A 21,721-nucleotide genomic window follows, 5' to 3' on the forward strand; every position below is an offset into this window, starting at 1 on the left:
GACTTTAAGAAGTATTCTTTTCCAAGAGTTAGTAATGGCATCATTAAGAATCCTATACACTGAGTCTGTCTTGGCTATCTCTTCCTCACAACCCTGGCCCACATGTGTCCGCTCCAACCTTTTCTAAAACAGGCATTATTTGGCATTTCCTTTTTCCCATATCCACATTCTACCAAAGGTATTCATTTTTATTTTTAATCAGCTTGAGGTTTAGAAAATATCTTGTGCATATTCTGTTGGGAAAGTGACTGCCAAGTTCTAACATAATTCAGATCTAACTTTTTCCACGCCTGCCCTGCTCTCCAGTGATGGGGTTGAGGGTGGCTTCCAGGAAATGCCCAGTATCTACTAGGACACAAGGTGGCACTAAAGAGTCATAGGATTTACCTTAAGCTTGCTTCAATCTCCTTTAGGAAATTTTTGAATAGCTAGCCCAACAGTGCTCCAGGGCTTTGTACACAGCGTCACATCTATCTGCTGGGCAGTGGTGTTTTCACAGGTTCAGTTATCTATAGGTAGCAATGGTTTTAAACCAATCACTTGGAAAGGACATTTGATAAATGTCAAATTAGTAGTGAAAATTGCATGAAGGTACAAAAACGCAAGGAGAGCTTCACTCTTTGACATGTCACTGTACCTGGGTAGAAACAGCCTTAGTATGCTGCTTTAAACAGTCTTATCACTCCATTGTTTGCATTCATGTTCCACTGGCGGAGCTTGCCAGTCAGTTGCCATGACAACTTCCCCACTAGGCCAGACAGAGATTGCTCTGGTCCATTCAGGGGATGTTGATTTAGGATGTATTGGGCTGAACACAGAAAGGCTTTCTAATCCACTCTGAATTTTACACCTATAAATCCTCTGGTTACATCTGGCCCTATCTCAGAGGAGCCACATGGATTCCAAATGATTAAATCAGGTGATTTCATTCCAGCTCTTGGGACTAAAGGGAGAAAGAACAGACTGATACTTTGCATCTGTGTCAAAATCTCTCAGATAACCCAGAAATATTTATTTTATTAACTAGCATAGAGCAGGACAGAAAAATAAAACAATTTGCATGAGTTAAAATTTCTAATTATGATAATATTTGATTAGATGACCAAAAGGAGCTTGAATTTCACTAGTTACTCTATTGTTAAAATACAAATGAATATTTGGCAGGATTTGGGCTGAAAAAATGAGTAGACCCAGGTTCTATAAAATAGAAGTGGATATATCAAATTGTCTTTGGCTTCTCTCTTTCATTTTGTCTCTTTGGTGAATGATTATGCAGTTCTATTTGTTATGCCCTTCTTTATCTGTGGATATAGCCGTCTGGTATCAACCGAGCTCTCTTAGCTAATGTTTGTACAATTGGGCTAGAACATTCACCTTTCAACAACGGCACCTAGATTTGGAGGAGGGCAAGTATGGATCTAAGCAATATCTTTGTTGCTTAGGTTTCAGAACTATTTGCATCCTTCTTGTGATTTTCCCAGTACTAATGTGTCCAAGGAAGAGAATGACACACATTTCCCCAGTATGCTTGAGCAGGAGATGGTAACAAGTCTTGATTATCAGCCCAAACATTTTGGTACTCCCAATCCCAACACTTCCTCCCTTTGAGACTATGAGCAAGTCACATTTTTGATCTCTACTTGTTTTATTAATGACACTTGCCTTACCTATGTTACAGGGTTATTATGAGACTAAAATAAGAAAATGTGAGCTCAAGTTCCAAGCAAACTGAAACAATAACAACAATGGTAATAATAAAACAACATTGATTGAGTGACCACTGCCTTGTAGATACTATCCAAAGCACTTATTTCCTCCAATTTACTGATAAGGAAATGAAGGAAAACAAATGGCTAGGCAATTTGTTAAAACCTTTCCTAGCTCAGCTGGAAAGCGGCAGAGCTGAAATGTGAAAGGATTAACTCCCTCTTCTCCAGATACCCTCCATAAGTCAGCTACTGTTTGGTTCCATTTAAATTTTAAGTTCTACCTTAATTAATAATTGCAAAGTACATTATGAATTTTCACCAATTTAAACAATTAGAACATGATTAAATAGATTTAACACTGTCAGTGCACCAAATGAAACAATCTTTCTTAATCATTTAAAAGGTTCTCTGTATCTTGTACTACTTAAGATGATCTATGAAGCTAGTCATTATGACAGCTGTCTCTCTTCAGAAGTACAGAATTATAGTTATAAAAGTTTCTGGAAATGAGAGTGTTTCTCACTGACCAATAGCATAAGTTGTTCATAGATTGAGATATTAAAAACATATCAGCATTAAATTTACAATCTATATTCATCATTCAGTTGTTTAGATTCAGGGAAAATAGGAGTTTACCATGCAGTTCACAATTCTTTTCACAGGTGAATCAGAGTCTTCTTTTAGTCACTTATGTGGGAGGCCATTCATGCTCCATACCTAAGTTGTTTGCATGAGTGTTTGAGATGCATGGCCTAAATCATGACCACAAATCCAAACACTCCAGTCTTTCTTCTTCAACTAATTTGTTGGATTTCATGGATATTGTCTCTTCCAGTCAGTATCTCAGTATTTCAAGTTTAACAAATAGTAACATAAGCTTTCTAGGAGTTTCTCAGAAATCTTTACCCTCCATTCGTAAATACTAACATTAATGGCAAGCTAGCACATCATTCAATGATGCTTCCGAAACAGAGGCTTATAAAACTCTGAAGATTACTTCCAATTTACAGGGTTGGGAAGTATGGTTCAGCAAGATCAAATAAGTAGCCCAAGGTCACATAGCCAGCTGGCTGTCAGTCCATCAAAGATCTCCTGGTAAATAGGTTACTGATTTAGCTTCCAGCCTTGGACACCTGTCCCTGACTACATCATCTGCTAGTAATAATTTCAGCACACATATGTCTTCATCAACTCATCAGTGAACACTTTCATTCAGCTCAATTATGGAAACTCTGATCATCCTTTCTTGCTCCTCCTGTATCATAACCTTCCTAAAAATCTCTCTGGCAGAGATGACATTGATTCTGAGTTGGATGAGCATTGCTCTGTGGTCTGGCATATCTCTGCTTTAGGCTTCCTTATGACTGTTTCTAAAACGATGGTTCCTGCACTTTCCAAAAGTCATTACAGGCACAGTGGGATACTATAGATGACCTCTTTTGCTTTAGGTCTTCTTGGTGTTACGAGGCAGACTGAAGCTTGCAGAGATTTTGTTTGGAAAAATGTGTGAGCTAGGCAAAGGAAGAAGCACAAAGTCAATTTGTGTCTTAACTTTTTATGTGTGTGTGTGTGTGTGTGTGTGTGTGTGTGTGTGTGTGTGTATTGCTGGAGATCAAACCCAGGGGCTCATGCATGCCCAGAAAGCACTGTACCACTGAGTGACCTCTCCAGCCCTGTGCCCACTTTTGATATGCAAGTCATTGAAAGAAACAGCAGAGAGAAGGTGTGAACCAGATTTCACTCAAAGGCCCAAGTGGTGTGATCCTATGCCCTGACTTCCTAGGGTTGGAGCCACACCCTGCATTAGAAACACCTAAAATGCTTAAAAACTTCTAAACTCCACCCCAGACATCCTGACATGGAATCAAGGTTATGGGAATGGGTCTTCAGATGATGCATAACAGTCTGCTTAGGTTTCTTACACATATATAAAAAAGTTAAGATTCACTCTCCTCTGTGAACCCATTCTCATAGCAGCATGATTGGTAATGGCCAAAAGGTAGAACTATCCTATGAATGGATAAATAGAATGTGTCATCTGACACAATGAAATATAATTTCACCTTCAAAGGACAGAAATTTTGACATATACTATGATATAAATGAATCTTAAGAACACTACAGTAAGTGAAATAAGCTAATCACAAAAAGTTCCACTTATAGGAGGTATGTTGAGTAGTTAAACTCACAGAGACAGAAAGTTGAGTCCCCAAGAGACTGGGGGTAGGGTAAATGGGGTGCTGTTTAACAGATACAAAGTTTCAGTTTTGCAACATGAAGAGTTCTGGAGATTGGCTGCACCACAATGTGAATGTGCTCAATGCTCTTGAACTGTACACTTAGAATGATTAAGAAAGTACATTTTATGTTTTATATATATATAAAACATATATTGTATATATATATATATTCTACCACAATTTTTTAAAAAAAGATTCACTATCCACATACACTGCTGGAGGAAACTTTAAAATTATAAAGCCTCTTTTGTTTCTCATATGATTAAACAAGTAATTGACCCAGCAACTCCACAGTTACACACTCAAGATGAATGAGCACACATGTCCACATAAAATCTCATACACAAATGTTTATATCAGCATTAGTCACAATAGGAAAAAAGTACAAACTATCTATATGGATAAATAAAATGTGGCATATCTATATAATGGAATATTCTTCCACCATAAAAAGTAGTGGAGTACTGATACTGTGGCTGAGCTTTGGAGAGGGTACACTTTATGCTGGAACAAGCCAGCATAATGGACAACGTGTTATACAACTCCTTTGACATGCAATGTCTACTATAGGTAAATCTGTAGCCAGGAACTAGATTAGTGGTTGCCAATTGAATGTGGTAGGGAGTGAATGCTAATGGGCATGGGGTTTCTTTCTGGGGTGATGAAAATATTCCAAAATTGATTGTGATGAAGGTTGCAAAGCACTGCGACTATCTAAAAATCATTGAATTGTACACGTTAAATAGGTGAATTCTATGGTATATGAATTATATTTCAATAAAGCTTATATATTTCTTAAGAAAAGAATTGCTACCTTAAGTGAATGAGAATTTATAGTGTTCTTGGAGATTCCTCAGAAGGAAACCCCACGACCTTGGAGAAACCATTCCAGTGACAGATAGAGTCCTTTATTAGAAAACATCTTCCTGCCCTCACACGAACCCTTCCTGCAAGTGTTTAAGTCGGACCCTTTTGTTCTGACCTCGGTGGAGACTGAAAAGCAACTGCTTTTCTGGAAGGGAATTCTAGTACATGCTAGTGAACATGAAGAGCACAAATGCCATGCCTTCTGGTTGGTGGCACTGGCCTGGCTTACTGGCATTGTCCTCTATGCTTTGCTGAACGTCCCTTGAGCAAAAGAAGCTTTGGAGAAGTCTGGCACATTTTCAGACTGATAACCCACAGGGCATTGAGGCCAAAAGCATGCTGCTCACTGAGGTGGCAGGTTCCAGGCTGTCACTCTGGCACTTGAAGAGTACTGAAATATTACAGCATTCCACAGAGTCCTTTCCACTTGTGATTGCACTGAATTAACAATAATAATCACATTTCTAACACTGAACATTTAACCAGCCCCTTCAGCCTCTTTCTCTAGTGCATTCATTAAAACAATCTTAGAGGTGACACATAACTCATTCCCACACATCAATAGCTACCCCATGTTGTTTTCATAAACTATTCTGTAGAATTGTTCTTTTCTTTTTTTTTTTTTTTTTTTTGCTTCAGGAAACTCCTAAATGCCAGTTGGAATTCACTTTAAAAGAAAAATCACAATTGCTGTTTTTTATTTTCTGGAAAATTGCTACTAAAACAATAGTTCAGTGAATCATTTTAATTTCTAATTAGAAACCTATGATCTGTTCCTAAGTTTCTATTCCCAAACTCCCAAATAAGATCTTCTATTTCCAGATTCTCATTGCAGTTCCAAAGTCTTATCCTCCCTTTCCTACAGAATCAGATGAAACAAAGCTGCAAAGAAAGGTCATTCGGCTGCCTGGTGAGTGACAGTTGGGCCAAAAGTAAGTATTGCTGAGCAGCAGGACAAACTGCCATATTAAGCTTGTCCTGTGCTGGACCCCAGCCTGGAGTAGACTTTATGAGGAGGAGTGGGTAAGACTTTTGACCTATTTTCCTGAGGAAGGGCCAAAGAAAGCTGGCTGAAATTGGAGAGAAGCAAGAATGAGAGCTCAGACAAAGGCTAGTGTTGCTTTAAAAAAAAAAAAAAAAAAAAAAAAGTCAAGGATTTCAGTCCCTCATTCCTTGTCTTTAGTTAGGCAGGACTAAATGGTAGGAGTCTGAAACCATGCAATGGCCATTCTATGGCTTTGAATAATCCTGGCCAATGTAGCCACCCTTCCCCCTCTTCAATCAAGCTCATCCCTCCTCCTCTGGTAGATGGACTCAACACAAGCCCTACTACAGCTCTGCCCATGTGAGTCTCCTTGTGAAGCACACCCCTCATCCTCTTCTCCTTCCCAATCAAATTTGCCCCCCCAAAAGGAGTCTGCTGTGTGTTACACCTGGCTGCAGACCAGACTGTTGAAAATTGAATCTTGGGCCAACTTAAAAAAAAAAAAATCAGAATTTCTTCCCATAAATATATTCAGATTCTGGAGTATCTTTAAACCTTGGAATGTTCAGTCCTATGAATTTGTGAGGGCATGCCTTCTATGTATACTGGCACACCTCAAAATGTCATCATTCTCTCTGCAGCTGACCACAGTCCTTGTCACTCCCGATCGTCTCTGACATGAAATCCACATGCTGATTGTCAGTGCGCTTTCCTTTTGCACTTAGGTTTCTCGGTGACCACATCTCTATTAACAGTGGGAAAATGGAAGCTTCACAGGAAAGGGCTTTGCGTTTCAAAGGAAAGGAGAAATCATTCCACTTCTTTTGTGAAAATGTTCTTCTATGTATTTAATCTGCAAATTGTGTTTGAATTTTATACTTGGCTGCTTTACTTGTTTAATTGTTTACATTACCCGCCTGCCCCCTGTAGCTATTTGAGATTGAAGCCTTCCAGATCTGAGTTTTCTTTCTGCTAGAAGGTCTTGCCTTATGACTATAGCCCACAGGGGATCAGCTACAAACTAATGAAATCTCATTGTGATATCCAAGGCATCATGAAATCCAGGGCATTACTTGCTCTTACAGTTCTTTTCTACCATGTATTTGGTGCTTAATTTCGGTTCTGTATTAGGTGTAAAACACAAACACAAAACCTAACACTTTAGTCATTTTAAAGCATATAGTTCAGTGGCTTTTAGCATGCTTACAACGTTGCACTACCACTAATTCCAGAAGTCCTCATCAGGCCAGAAAGAAAATCGACACATTAAGCAATCACCAACCCCCATACAAGGGGTATTTTGTTCCCCAGCTAGATTGTGCATTTCAAGTGGGGTTCTTCATATCCCTCAAAATATTTAACACGGTGCTATGAGCAGCTGACCAGCATATGTTGTCTAATTAAAGGATTGATGACTATTAATTGTCCGGGAAAAGCTGATTGGGTGGGAATGGAGACCCAGAAGGAAAGGGAATCACTTTTTTGCTTTGTTTTTGGTCATGAAGTGACTAAACCTGTGAGCCATTTTGTCAGATACATTATTTCTAGATGGGGTTTACCAAGCATGGAATTCCACAGAATATGATTTTGGTTTTGCCTGGTGGGAAATTTATAATAAAAAACAAATTAAACTAGCTCTATTCACCCATGAAGAAATATGCATTTCTGAAAAATCTGAAGAAATGCAGGGATGTTAGTTACACTTGGACATGTGAACTAACACCTCTTAAAGTGCTGAGAAGTCAAGGCTCTGTCAGATTGGTTTTAATATAGAGATAAGAATCATTTATAATTGGTAGAGTGACTATTTATGTGAAAATGGTGCTAAGCATTTTTTGAAAAGGGTTTGTTTCCTTAAATCAGATAAATAGTTCCTCTGTAACTTCTTAGAATTTCAGTAGGCTTTCATTAAGACAAAGAGACATTTTTCAGGCCAACCTATTTATAAATTGTCAAGAAAAACGTCAAAAAATTTTCTTTGTATGGGATTTGCAGTTTACTATAACATTTATATGCATTATTAATTAGCAGGTTATCTTTGCTGTGAGGTATACATATGAAAAAAAGCAAATAGTGTAATACATTTTCAAGTGTGCAGGCCCCTAATTAATAAGATTTCATCATAATAACCAAGGATGTGGAATCTTAAATGCAACTGACATTTACTGAGTACATAGTACCTGCAGGGCTATACTAGGCAATGTGCTTTCATTTCCTACTTCTGGGACCAGCTTTAGGAGATGAGTACCTTTATAATATTCCTTTTACAGATGGGAAAAGTGGTTGAGTCACATGTGGCGATGAGGACAAGAACTCCAGTCTGACTCTACAGCCTGCACTCCTAACCTCTGTACCTGCCTAATGTCTACCTTCAAATATTCTGGCATTCGCCCTTCTATTATGGAATAATAACTGCTAGTATCATAAAAAGTCTTATCCATCCTGAATAATATATTTTCATATTATTATGAAATATGTTTTCATATTATTATACTTACCAATTCCTAAAATCAGAAAATTTATCTCAAAGTCTACATCTAGCTCCTCTCAAAGGTAACACAGCCCAGCTCTCACATCCATTGCAGATGCAGAAAGCAATGTGCTGCCTTGCCCGGATGATGTTCCTTCATGTGATAATGAACTCTGGAAATCATGGTTAAGTCATCCCTTCTCTTGATAAAGCTTGTGTTTAGAAAAGGAACTTTCTTTCCAAAGCAACTGGTTTGTTCATGACCTCTCAAAGCAGAGGATAAGATGATGATGAATCTGTCTTTAGACCTTTTTTTAAGAATGGCCACCTCCTTGTCAAATAAAGGCAACCCAGGTGCATGCCAGTTAGTGCAAGTTAAAGGCAAAAGAAAGAGACAGAAAAGGATGCTGGGCTAGATTTAGTAGGGTAACCTATTCTGATGACTTTCATGGATTAAATAACATAGTTCATAAGAGGAGAGGGATGAGGTGCCTTCAGAAACAGTGTGTATCTTTGTTATCTAGTCTCCAGATAGGGACCAGAAAAAGTCACCTGCTGGGAACAAAGTTATTAAGTAAACGCTACAAAGTACATGTGATTAGGCATCTGCAGAAGTAAACTTAGCCCAAGATAAAACTAACAGATGACATTTTGGTGAGAATGGGGCATTTTCAAAAATCCATAGAGGAACTAGGTTTTCTCTAAAATTTTCAACAGATAGGGCAAGAGCTTTCTTTTAGGTGTGATTTAGTGAATTTTAAAATTTTAGAGGTGAGTTTATCAGAAGAGAATGGAGCTGATTTGCTTGGAATGAAGGTATGAAAATCTAAGGATGGAGAGTACACTACAGGGGTGAGGTCCAGGGAGAAGAGGGGTGCCTGTACTGAGTTGGTGAGTGTGCACGTTTGTCTTTCCACTCCATAGAAGCAGGGTCCTCACTCAGTGGCATTATCTTAATCGCTCAGGCCTGGCACATAGTAAGCACTCAATAGGATAGGGAATAAGCTGAGTGCAATGGCACATGCATGTAATCCAGTGGCTCTGGAGGCTGAGGCAAGAGGATCATGCATTCAAAACCAGTCTTAGCAATGGCAAGGCACTAAGCAACTCAGTGAGACTCTGTCTCTAAATCAAATACAAAATAGGGCTGGAGATGTGGCTCAGTGGCCAAGTGCCCCTGAATTCAATCTGTAATACCACCCCCCAAAAAAGAAAAACATAAGGAATAAATATATGAACATCATTTGAATCCTTTTTTCTGATATCTAGAGCCATTGAGATCTTCATGAAAATTAAGAGTGGTTTTTGCTTGTTTGTTTGTTTGTTTTGTGGTGCAGGAGATTGAACCTGGGGCCTTGTACATGTGAGCAAGCACTCTACCAACTGAGCTATATCCCCAGTCCCAGAGTGTTTTTCTTTTCTTTTGATAAAAAGATCCTGATTATCTGACAGGACCATGAATGGTCTCCAATTTAACCATGTTTTGATTTTTTTTTTTTACTTTATGGATGGTGCTTTCACTTTCAGTACAGTATTCAATAAATCACATGAACTATCCAAATCCAAGAATAGGCTTTGTATTAGAAGATTTTGCCCAACTGTAGGCTAAGGTAAGTGTTCTAAGCCTGTTTAAGGTAGGCTAGCTTAAGCTATGGTGTCTATTGGCTAAGCTTATGAAATGCATCTTCAATTTAGAATTTTTTCAACATAGAATACATTTACTTTGACATAATTCCATGGTAAATCAAGGAGCATCTATTATACCAACTCTGGCAAATAATAACAGGCATTTTAAATTTGAATTCAGTCTTTTGTGAGTTTGGTGAGTGTGTTTTGTTCTCTACTGTTACTAGCACTAATAATTTTACCCCAAGAGAAATAAACAGCATTGACTAGTGTATAAAGCTGATGGACAGACCTGGACCTCAGCCAACTGTATCCACCAAGTGTACATTTCCCAGTCTGGCATGAGCAAATAGTTCTTGATTTGAGCTCTCTCAATTCCCAACCCTTAGGAGATTAAATTCTACATAGAAGATGCAGCTCTTATCTCTTATATCTGACTTGAATTTTTGGTAAAAGTGATATTAGCACTTTTGTGTTGTTTTAAAACAATCAGATAAAAAAGGAAAACAGGGCCTGGGAGTATAGCTTAGTGGTACAGCAGTTGCCTAGCACACATGAAGCTCTGGACTCAATCCTTAGCACTAGCACTACAAAAAAAAAAAAAAAAAAAAAGAAAAATATATACCCCCAAATTGGATTCAGCAGTTCACATGGATCTCAATTATACAGAACTGAATTCATTTCACAAAGCAATAACTCAATGAATTAAGGGCAAAAGAACTACAGAGGCATTTCTCAAAAGAAAAAATGCAAATGGCCAACAAATATATGAAAACATTTTCAATGTCCAAAGCAATCAGAGAAATGCAAATAAAAGCTACATTATTTCATCTCCAATTAGAATGGCAATCATCAAGAATATAAGAAATAAATGGTGGTAAGGATGTGAGGAAAAAGGTACACTCCTACATTGTTGGGACTGAAAATCAGCACAATTACTTTGGAAAGCAGTATGGAGATTCCTCAGAATACAGCAGTCACTAGTATGGCAATATGTAAAAATGTGGATGTGTAACCAATGTGATTCTGCAATCTGTATACGGGGTAAAAATGGGAGTTCATAACCCACTTGAATCAAATGTATGAAATATGATATGTCAAGAGCTTTGTAATGTTTTGAACAACCAATAATAATAATAATAAAAGCTAGAAATGGAACCATCATATGACTGAACTTTCTTACTCCTTGATACTTATCCAAAAGAACTAAAATCAGCATATGATGGCAATACAGGAACATCAATGTTTATAGCAGCACAATTCACAGTAGCCAAATTTTGGAACCAGCCCAGGTGCCCATCAACAGATTAATGGAAAAAGAAAGTATATTTATATAATGAAGTTTTATTTAGCCATAAATAAGAATGAAATGGCATTTGCTGGCAAATGGATGGGACTAAAGAATATTGTGCTAAGTAAGCCAGGCTCAGAAAATCAAGGGTCAAATATTTTATCTTAAATGTGAAAGCTATAGCAAAATAAGGGGACAGAGTAGGAAGGAGATGGGACAGGAAAAGGGAAGAACTGTGGAATAAAATTGAACAAATTATGCTATGTACATATATAAATACGACACAGTTAATTTCACACTTATGTACATTGACTAAAAATAGATAAATAGAAGTTAGACAAGTAAAGTATAGAAAGGGGAACAAGGGGAAGAAGGAGAGGGAAAGAGGAAGCATTGGGTACGAAATGGAGCAAATTCCATGCATGTATGATTATATCAAAATGAACCTCACCATTATGTGTAACTCTAATGCACTAATAAAAACATTAAAAAGACATACTGAGAAACGGATCTGGAAGTTTCTGACTAGGAAGAGGGCACAGCTTGCAAGACAAGGAGCAAGAGCAGAGTTCTAAGCCAAATTCAAGTAAGAGAATCAGGGATGGATAATTTTGTGAGATGGGGCAGGCTATGTGAGTTTGGTTAGAGGATAAGCAGCTTAGATCCACAAAGGGTAAGAGATTAATAGAATTTGGGGAGCTCCTGGGTAAGAAGACGTTGAACATTCGTGGTCCTTAAATCAGCTGGACTCAGGAGAATGGAGATGTCCCTGATGTCAAATGTTTGTAGAGAGCTGAATTAGGAAGAAGCAGTATAGGAAGGACTACATACTTTGATGAAATTGGGTAAAGAAAGCAATGAGAAAAATATGGATTTGCTAGGTCTTGTGAGTTGACCCACTGGAGAACCCTGAGTTTAAAAAACAAGTTTGGTGTACCATTCCAGTGATGCATGGCTGAGTCTCCATGGGCTAGGAGGCCAGACACTTCTTATTCAAATTGAGTCCCTTTGGAAACTAAAAGGGGATATAATTATGTTCACACTGGGAAATAAGCATAAACTGGTGCCGTCCTGAGCAATCTCAGTTGGGCGGTCACTTTATTCATAAGGAGCAGACACTTTCTGAGGAATGCATTTTAGCTGCCAGTAAAGAAAAATAGAGAGCCATCAGGTTATAAAATACAGATCAAGAGTTAGTAGGACGTGGGGAGCTCAAGGGAGATGAGGACCAGGAGGAAGTGGGAGCCCCTGCTCTTCCTAACCCGCTGTGTAATCACACCTAAACAAATGAAGTACATTAAAATGTAGCTTTGGTTTATTTTCTCTCTCCTGGGAATACTTAGCCCCACAGAACATGAGCCAGGAGAAAAATGGTAGGTTAGCTGTGCTGCTCCGCAGAAGGCTGTGTGCAGCCAGGTACTTAGAATATTTAAATAGCCTGGCTGTGCCTCCCTGCTAAATCCAGAAGTTGGCGATGCCCATTCTTTCATAAACACTGCAATTAGGATTTAAATAAATCTTTAGAAACTGCTGAAGAACCGAGTCAGTGAAAATTTAGAGCAGGTGGTTTGAGTTTTAAAAATAGGCTTCAGGGCAATGCTATCCTCATTCAAATTGCTGACTCCTCAAACTGGCTTTCTTACAGAATTGTTTTTTGCTGGGGTAAGAGGAAAACAAATAAAAAAAAAATTGAAGAGAAAAAAAAAAACATTATCCTTTATTAAACTCCAGTAGCTGCAGGCAGTGTTTTGGGTCTGAGCTTAAGAGGAAGCTTGAAAAGGGGCAATGTGGGAGCATATCCACCATGAGAGCCATTTGTGCTCCTCTGGCTTCAGTGTCCCAGCTAACTAAATGGCCCTTGACAACTCACACTCTATTGACAGGCTGAAGCCCATGGAACAAGATTAGTATAAAAATGTGTGCACTGCCAAACCATTAAATCCGTGGCAGTCTTATTGCTTAAGCGGTTAACAATGCAGATATAGATAGCTTTGCTAGCCATGTTTTCATGATTTGCTTTACTTGTTCAAAAAAAGGACTTAAAGGAGGCAGATTTTAAAGACCTAATTTAATTTCATAGAAAAGAAATTTAAAAGTGACTATTTGCACTATGTAATATACAAAGTCCTCTCATTGCTAAGAACTTCCACGCTCCATTGTCCCCCTACCCTTTGTGAATTAAAGCTCATCAAAGCACTTAAACAATAATTCACTATCATCTTTAAAAGTATGGATTTCAGGATTCAAGTGCTTAGGTTTAAGGTTAACTTTGTGCACTTGTTTTCTAGATCTTGTCTGATTTGTCCTTGTGGATGTCCTTCAAATATCTCCATCTTCTTGACTTTGTACCCTGTGCATCTTCTGGGTGTCTTGTCTTCTGCATTTGAACATGTTGATTTTACTCCCCAATTGTCCTCCGTGGTGACTTCAATCAATTCCTCAGGCCAGACACCTTGGGTCATCTTTTATACCTCCATCTCCTCAGCCTCCAGAATCTAGATCTTAATCAAATGTTATTAGTTCTACTATCTAAATAGTGTAAAAACTTCTCTCATTTATTTTCTCACTGCTTCTACTTAGTTTAGAGGTATGATCCTCGACTGCAACACCATCAGTTCAGCCATGGTGATATCTTAAATCTGTTTTTCAGCTCTGATTTCTCACTAATAGAATTACCCGAGGAGCTTCAAACACTCGTGTTTGTGCCACAGCATCAGAGATTCTGATTTACCTGGTGTGTGTTGGGAGCGGGGGTGGGTGGAGAGAAGGGTATAGGAGAGAGTCCTTGCATGATTTTTTAAAGTGCTCCACGAAAGTTTTAATGTATTGCCAAGTTTGAGAACCCCTGGTTTGGGCCTCACTGTGTCACACATGTATGCATTTGTCTCACGTATGTCCCTAGGCTTCCCGTGATTCATTTCTAATACATCCTTTAACCAGTGGGCTCCAGACATTTTTGTACATCCTTACAGTTTTTAAAAAAAGATTCAACACTGCTCTAATATATGAATACTTATTTTATAAAATATAAATAATTTAACATAGGACTAATTAAAACATACCCAATAACTGGAAGAAAATTAAGATACTAATAATATTTTCTTTCTGTACTCTGCTGTTAAATGCCCTAATTCTGGGAATACTTCATGTTAAAAGGTCAAAAATGAAATTAAATCTTGACACTTCACTGTTTAAATTTGATGCTGATTCCTAGCATGTGTAAAACAAAGTTCAACTTCTTCAGTCCTGCAAACAAGGCTCCCCATAATATGTTCAACTTTTCTGGGCTTTGATCTCTTCATAGTTCTGTTTCCTTTGCTTATAGGGGTCATCACCTGTATATCCATCCATCAAAATCCTATGCATTCTTCAAGACCTGGCTCAGTGGGACCTTTCTCAGAGCATCGAGACAGAGAGATAAATGTCCTTTAGCTCCTGTAACATAAGTGTACTATTGTGGCACTACATACTTTTTAGAAGTCCATGTTTATGTGTCCCTCACTACATTAGAATCTTCTCGGTAAGCAGGACTTTGGTCTTATTGTCCTCTTACTCTCAGTGCCTAGTCAGTATTTCATGCTTTATAATATTACATGAAAGAATGAATGGATGAGTGAATAAGTGAGCAAATGAATAAAATACTGCAATGTATTCCTGAATTCTGTTTTAAAGCTGCCTCCATAAACAAACAAACAAATAAACCCCTCACAGGTTGTGGAAACCAAGAACAGAGTTTAAATAGGCTTACTAGCTACAGATGACCACTCCTTCCTAGACTCTACTGAAGTTTGGGAAGAGAGTTTTGGCTCATTTATTTTATCTCTATGGAATTTTATACAATTTCAAATGGACTTTTCTAAATTCTAATTGGGCACAATGCCTTGTTATAAAATCTTAAATTTCTTTTCTCATCCTCAAAGGCCTTCTTAAAATACCTGTACCCATTAGCCACATGGGGATCAGACTAGAGAACTGGATGAGTAGCATTACGCTGTCATAAAGGTCCAGCTCCTGAGCCAATATAGCTTCCTTCTGCTGACTGTTGGGCTAATGTGTCACTTGATTTTTTTCCCCATAGATCAGTGGTTCTCAATGATGTCTACATACTGAAGTAACCTAGAGTTTTATTTTATTTATTTATTTAATTTTAGAATACTGATATGTAGGTACCATCCCAAAGATTCTAAGTTAATTGGCTTGGGAGGCAGTTTGGGAGCTGATATTCTTAAAAATGTTTGAGATCACTAAAATGTTCAGCCAAGGTCAAGAATCTTTCTCCTAGAGTCGCTCTTCCTTCTAGCTTTGTTTTTCTACTTGTGACTTATTTTTGCTTGATCCAAGTGTTCTGAGACATAAGTGAAGTCTCCATGTTCCAATACCAAATACCTATGACTCCTACATCTCTGCTGATTTCAATTGTAGAACAGTCTGGTGTGGCTCTCAATATAACAACAACAACAATAACAACAACAACAACAAAGGAGTTTCCAGTTTCTTAGTTGGGAAAATTCCAGAAAGCTGGGCACATTTCGAAAAGAGAAAGCATGTATTTGAGTAATGCTGCATTTAAGAGAATTTACCCTTGAGAACAATTTTATTTTAATCTTTCACTGCATCATGAAAATCACTGAAAGATTAAAGAGTACATGAACATAATTTAGATAGTTTTACCAGGTACATATAAGTCTAACTTCCTTCTAGACTCTTAAGATAGAAAACTAAATCCAATTAAGACTAATTCTGTTCCTCAAGGTTGTGCCAGGGTTATAACACATGAAGTGGAGCTTGGCAAGTGGAGCTTTATACCTGAAGTGTAAAGCTTACTACTGTCATTTTCCATGCTGGAAAATGCACAATCTGTTTGAATAGGTCAGACCACACAAATCTGAAAGTTCAGGGTTCCTATGCCATGTGGTTTCACACTGCAGTCACTGGCCTTCTCTCTCTCATCCCAGGCTTGGCAATGAGAAAAGGGTGGTGTATGCTAAAAGAGTCATAGAAACAAATTTGAGAATCCCAGGCTCAGAGCTCCCCAATCAAGCACGTGGGGTCACTCAGGTTCATCAACAATCAGAATCACGGTTACTAAAATCAGGTGGATTTTCCTGTCTGGGTTTTAATGATGATTCTTTCAATTTCGTGGGCTTTGCTGCAAGACTGGGACTAGGACATACAATACAACAATAGTCCCAAACTCTTATCCCTGATGGAACAGAAAAATCCCCCCAAATCTGAACTCTCGCTAGGATCTGCCTCCCATGATTTCTCTAAATGCTTTTGAAAGCCATCACATATTCTTCCTGCATCAACTCTCACTTCCAGAGATAACTGGGTTACATTAGTATATTGGTGTGGAATAGTGTCCTAAGTTTATTAGGACAATATTCTTTTTTTATTACCTCTTTTTATTTTAAGGCACTAAGTCCTTGAAGGAATTGTTTAATGAAGCCAGTCTTTATCAAATCAACATGTTTCAGAGTTTGTAGGCATAGAATATATCTTTTTTTTCAGTCTTTATATTCCTAAAATTAGAAGCAACTGTCCTCTCATAGAAATCAGTGCTCCTCCTCCATCCTTCAAAATACACATGCTGATGCCCTCCAACCTTGTTTAATTTGTGCATCATGATATTTGAGAGAATTTCTGATATACAGACCACATTTTAAGCGCCACAAAAGAGATGACATCCGTTATACTCTTCAACGTCATTATAGGAGTTGAAAAGATATTTGTCAGACCATTGATCAAAACAAAACAAAACATCACTAAATGTGAAAAGAAAGGGAGGAAAATTTTCCAGCTTGGAAAGATGGCAGCGTTATGCATATTTTGTGTCTGTCAGAAATCCTCATGGGGGGCCTGGGGTTGTGGTTCAGCGGTAGAGCACTCTGGAGCACGTGCGAGGCCCTGGGTTCTATACTGAGCTTCACATGAAAATGAATAAATAAATAAAATTGAAAAAGAAATCCTCATGAGGTCTCTGCACAGAACAAGGGAGAAGGATGCAGGGATAGATCGGAATTTAGTAATACATCTAGATGGCATGACAGTTGTTTGAAAAGTAATTGGGAATATCATTTTCTTTTTTCTTTAGCAAGAAATATTAATGTAAATTAAAAAACACATTAAAAACTGACTTTTTTACAAATTGATAATCAAAATAATCACTTTTTTCCAAAAGCAATTTTAATTTATCTGCAGGCTTTGTTTCTCTGACTACATTTCTGGGAAACTTAGGACTTTCTACTCTTTCACAGGTCAGTATTCTTTCCCTATGACTTCAAGGCAATCCAAATCCCTTTCCCTCCATAAATTTCTTTATTCCTTTTCCCAGGTAAATTCTACTTTAAGATAACCTTTGTCTTTAATTACATGTCCCATTTTTTTCATTCAACATTTAATAGTTTAACACAACTTAAATGTTGAGAGTGTATATATATAATTGTCTTATTGTAAATTCAATATAAAAGACACACATTCTTACATAATGTTATAGAGTGTATGCCCATAGATTCAAAGTTGAAAGCATGCATGGGAAGAATAGTGCCACCTATAGGACAATATTGAGCTCTGGCAGCAATTTCTTATCCTCTCTAAATACGCCCTGCTGTGAAAGTCAGTGTGCTAAAAAATTTGGTATTGTATAAAAGTTACAAAAGTGTTTGCTAAACAGTGTAGGTCCTAGGCTTTAACTTCAAAAACTCTGATGCAATAGGTCCAAGTTAGGGTGGATGAGCATGCATATCAAACTCCAGTTAACGCAGCTGCATATAGATTAACCAACCACCCTACATCATAAATTCTGAATGTATATAGAATTGGCAGGTAGATAGAGGAGCCTGGGGTTAGATCATGAGGTCAGTACTGGGGCCCAATTTGCAGTCATTAATTTGTAGGTGGAATTAAAAATCTTGTAATGGATGGGAATGTACAAGGGAGGGTGTAGAGGTTGAAGAGTGGGTGGGGGACACAGAGGGAAAGTCAAAGTGCAACAGAGAGAAAGGAGGAGTCTACCAAGGACAGAACGCTTGGCTGGAAGGATCATGGAGAACAGAGGGCACTGTGTCATGGAAACTAAGGTGTTGTAAAGAAGGGTTGCTCATTAGAATCAAATGAAACAAAATGGCTAGCAGAGGGAAGGCCAGGAAAAATGATCCTTGTTCATATAGTCTATCACCATCAACATAATGATTTCTGGAAGGCAGGGCTGTTTGTCATTATATTCTCAGGAGCTGGCATATTATATACACTTAATAAATGTTTGGTGAATGAAATTAAATTGGCAAGGGCACGGGCCTTATAAGAAATTTAAAGCTCTCAGCTACAACTTGGTTTCATCAAAAACCCTCATTAGGATGAGAAAATGTTATATGGATATAACCACCCATAATGGAGAATTATTGAAACCAGGTCAATAAACCAGTTATTTTGAGCCATCTGCCAAGATATGGTAATGACCTTTAAAAAAAAAATGCCTAACCTCTTTGCATGTATGACAGTATTCTGGAGAGAAAAATTATACCAGTAATTTAAGTAAATTAAATTCTTTAAAACCTTTATATTTAGATTCTGGGTATTATTGTCCACCCTCCTCCAAATAAACGATCTCTCCTGATTATCTATAGATGCATGTGTAATCATGAGGCGAGCAAACCACACTGAAGGAGGTAAATGACTCTCCAAGAATGCACACGTGTTGGTTGCTATGACAACTGCTGGGTTTTTTATTGAATAGAGAGAAAAAAAATCAATTAGAAACCATTGGCAGAACTTGCACAGAAAGATAAAACATTTCAAAACAATTCTACCCCACATTCCAGTAACTTTGCCCATGTCTGTGCAGTGAATGGACAGGGTGTGTATGTGTGTCAGATGGTGGAGTTCTAGGGAAAGTCAGGATCCTGATGCATTTCCACTAATCTAATACCCCTTCAATGACCTGTTCTCAGCACCTGAGTACTGTGTTATCATGGAAAAAATTTAGCTATTACCTCACTCTTGTGTGGCAATGACATGGAACAATGTTTGAATTTGATTGAATTTTCTTGGAACCAAGCAGTTTCAGGCTTATTTATAGAGACAGATTCTATCTATATAGCAGTTTTTTCTCTGCATGGCATATACTTGGGTAGTCAAGAAAACACAAGGAGGGAAGAGATAGTCTGAGGAAGTCACTCTGCTAAAGCTCTCCTAGGTTTCCTTGTTCCTTTTTCTTATGAGTCTACTATTCTCTATTCCTGTCTTCCTGAGAAACTAAGAAAGGCTGCCAAGCTTTCAGACTCTTCTTAAAATATTGATAAATTGATAGAATGGGTAAATCCAGACATCATCTGTGGGACTTTTCATGAGTGGCTCTAAGAATGTTTGGTGGAGAATTCTCTCGTGGTCATGGGTAATATTGTCCACCCATTTAATGGAACGAGCCCATTGATCTCATGAGGAAATGGCCAAACTCTCAGAGTGAACTGGGCTTAGCTCCATTATGAGACTACCAAGGGATAGACTGATCCATTCAGAGGGTCTCTGCTTCACCTGTCTGTGCTACAACCAAAGCAGACTAATTCAGAACACCCATTTTATGGCACTGTTTTTTATATGGTAGGTTGAGACTCACTAGTGGGATCCACTTAGGAGTTGAGACCATCATTAACACAACAGAAAAAGAAAGGCAGTAAAGTGAATCTCTTCTAGTGTATTTTGTGAGAACTTGTTTCTTCCTCACTCCCTGCTTCCCCATATACAGGCACTAGATCAGCATATTGAATATATTTCTTACTGCAGGTCCTGGACAAAAAGGTTGGAAAGTTTGACTCTTTCTCTGATAAGAATCCCTTATCATTCTCTGTGTTCTACAGAAAAATTAGTTAAACAAACAAACAAAAAAATCCCAGCTCTAAACTTGAGGGCTGGAATCGTTCTCCAAACTCACAACTTCTGCAGTCTTACACCAGGTTTTCTAACCTTTGTACTCACTGTCCTTTCAACTTAGCTCTTCTTAATGTCTGCCTACCACAGTGCCCTTCACCCAGAATGCATCTTCTCCCCTTGGTAGTTTCTAAATGCTGGTCTCCATACCTTGCCATTTAGTCTATATGATCTCCATCTTGTCTCCTTACTTGTCTTCCTAAGGGCGCTGCCATCTCCACCTACTATCCCAGCAGGTGTCTGCTCCTTGTCTGTCCCTATGTCTGTCTCCCTATTTCTGGACATTTCCTTTGGGAATCTGCCTTCCAGCTCATCAACACCTCATTGACCTGTTGTTGTTGTCTTGTTATTTCTCTTGTCTCTAGTCTCCCCACTTGCTTAGCAGCAACTTGAGCTGATGGTATCTATAAGGACTGTGGATCATGTTTGTTTGTATCCCCCATGATGTCTGGCACAAAGGAAGACATAAAATAATATTTTAAAAAGCCTTGATTTAACCAGTCATTAGTCCTTCCTTTACACAGAAACTCTACCCTCCTCACTCTGGTTTCTGTTACAATTTTGTGTTTGAAGTGGCCTTGTTATTTCTAAAGTGCGCACGTATCATTTTGGCTGATGGTATCTATAAGGGCTTGGATAAGTAGGCACAGGTTATGAAACTCATTCTTGAGAGATGAGAAACTTGAGTCTAAAAATGGTTTGTAATAGTAACATGAGTTATCAATGATGTCCACAGAACTAGAATCAAGGATGTGATGTGTTTGGTGGCATTACCAAATGCCAATTATGAGAACAACAATTACACAATAACATGCTTACTCAGTGCAAAATGATGTGTATGGAAATAGTGGGAAAGTCATAATCCATGTTTCTCACAGAATAAGAGTGAGAAACCTTGCACTAAAACTAAAATCTTGTTATCAGCTTTGCTTCTGTAATTGTGCTTGAATTCCATCGATATTGTAGCAAGTAAGAAAGGCACAAACCACGTACAGAGGCGTGAGCTGCTTTCCAGTTTGTTGACAAACTTTCGGTTAATGTCACTCTGATGATTACCTGAAACTTTGTAGAGTGTTACAAATAATTACCAAGTTCTCTTCTTGTTAATTTACTAATTTGTTTCTTACCAAGCTGTTCTCCTAAATGTTGGCCTCTCTCGGTTGAAATGACCCGCTCATCTTCCATGTCACATTTGTTCCCAACCAGGATAACCTGGGCATTGTCCCAAGAGTACGTTTTGATCTGAGTTGACCTGAAAAAAAAAAAAAATAACAAGCACAAAATGATCAGAAGAAAGGAGAACAACATAAAATGAAGGGGGAAAGATCTATACCAAGATGATAATAGCAAAAAATGAAATTCAAATGCCTGACATTTAGAATTAATGAGTTCAGTACAATTTCATCCTTAATATTCTCACTAGGGATTGCTAGAGTCAAAACTCAAGGCAACAGGCTGGTGTAATTGCTCAGTGTTAGAGTACATGCTCAGCATGAGCAAGGCCCTGAGGTCAATCCCCAGCACCATAAAAACAAATCAAAATAACACTGTTATTATACCAAGAATTATTTTGTGTTGATGAAATTAGTACTAATATGTGTCTCCCTT

General features: G+C 38.1%; 1 protein-coding gene across 2 annotated transcripts in view; it reads right to left on the reverse strand.

Moving 5' to 3' along the window:
• Rab3c (RAB3C, member RAS oncogene family) overlaps positions 1–21,721 on the reverse strand; it is a 255,376-nt gene that overhangs the window by 7,982 nt on the left and 225,673 nt on the right. For both annotated transcript variants that reach the window (XM_021722508.3, XM_021722507.3), the window contains exon 4: positions 21,241–21,365. In XM_021722508.3, the coding sequence (XP_021578183.2) occupies positions 21,241–21,365 (125 nt within the window). The remainder of the gene's footprint in view (positions 1–21,240; positions 21,366–21,721) is intronic.

Source organism: Ictidomys tridecemlineatus, chromosome 1 (genome assembly GCF_052094955.1).
Source record: "Ictidomys tridecemlineatus isolate mIctTri1 chromosome 1, mIctTri1.hap1, whole genome shotgun sequence".
Taxonomy (NCBI): Eukaryota; Metazoa; Chordata; class Mammalia; order Rodentia; family Sciuridae; genus Ictidomys; species Ictidomys tridecemlineatus.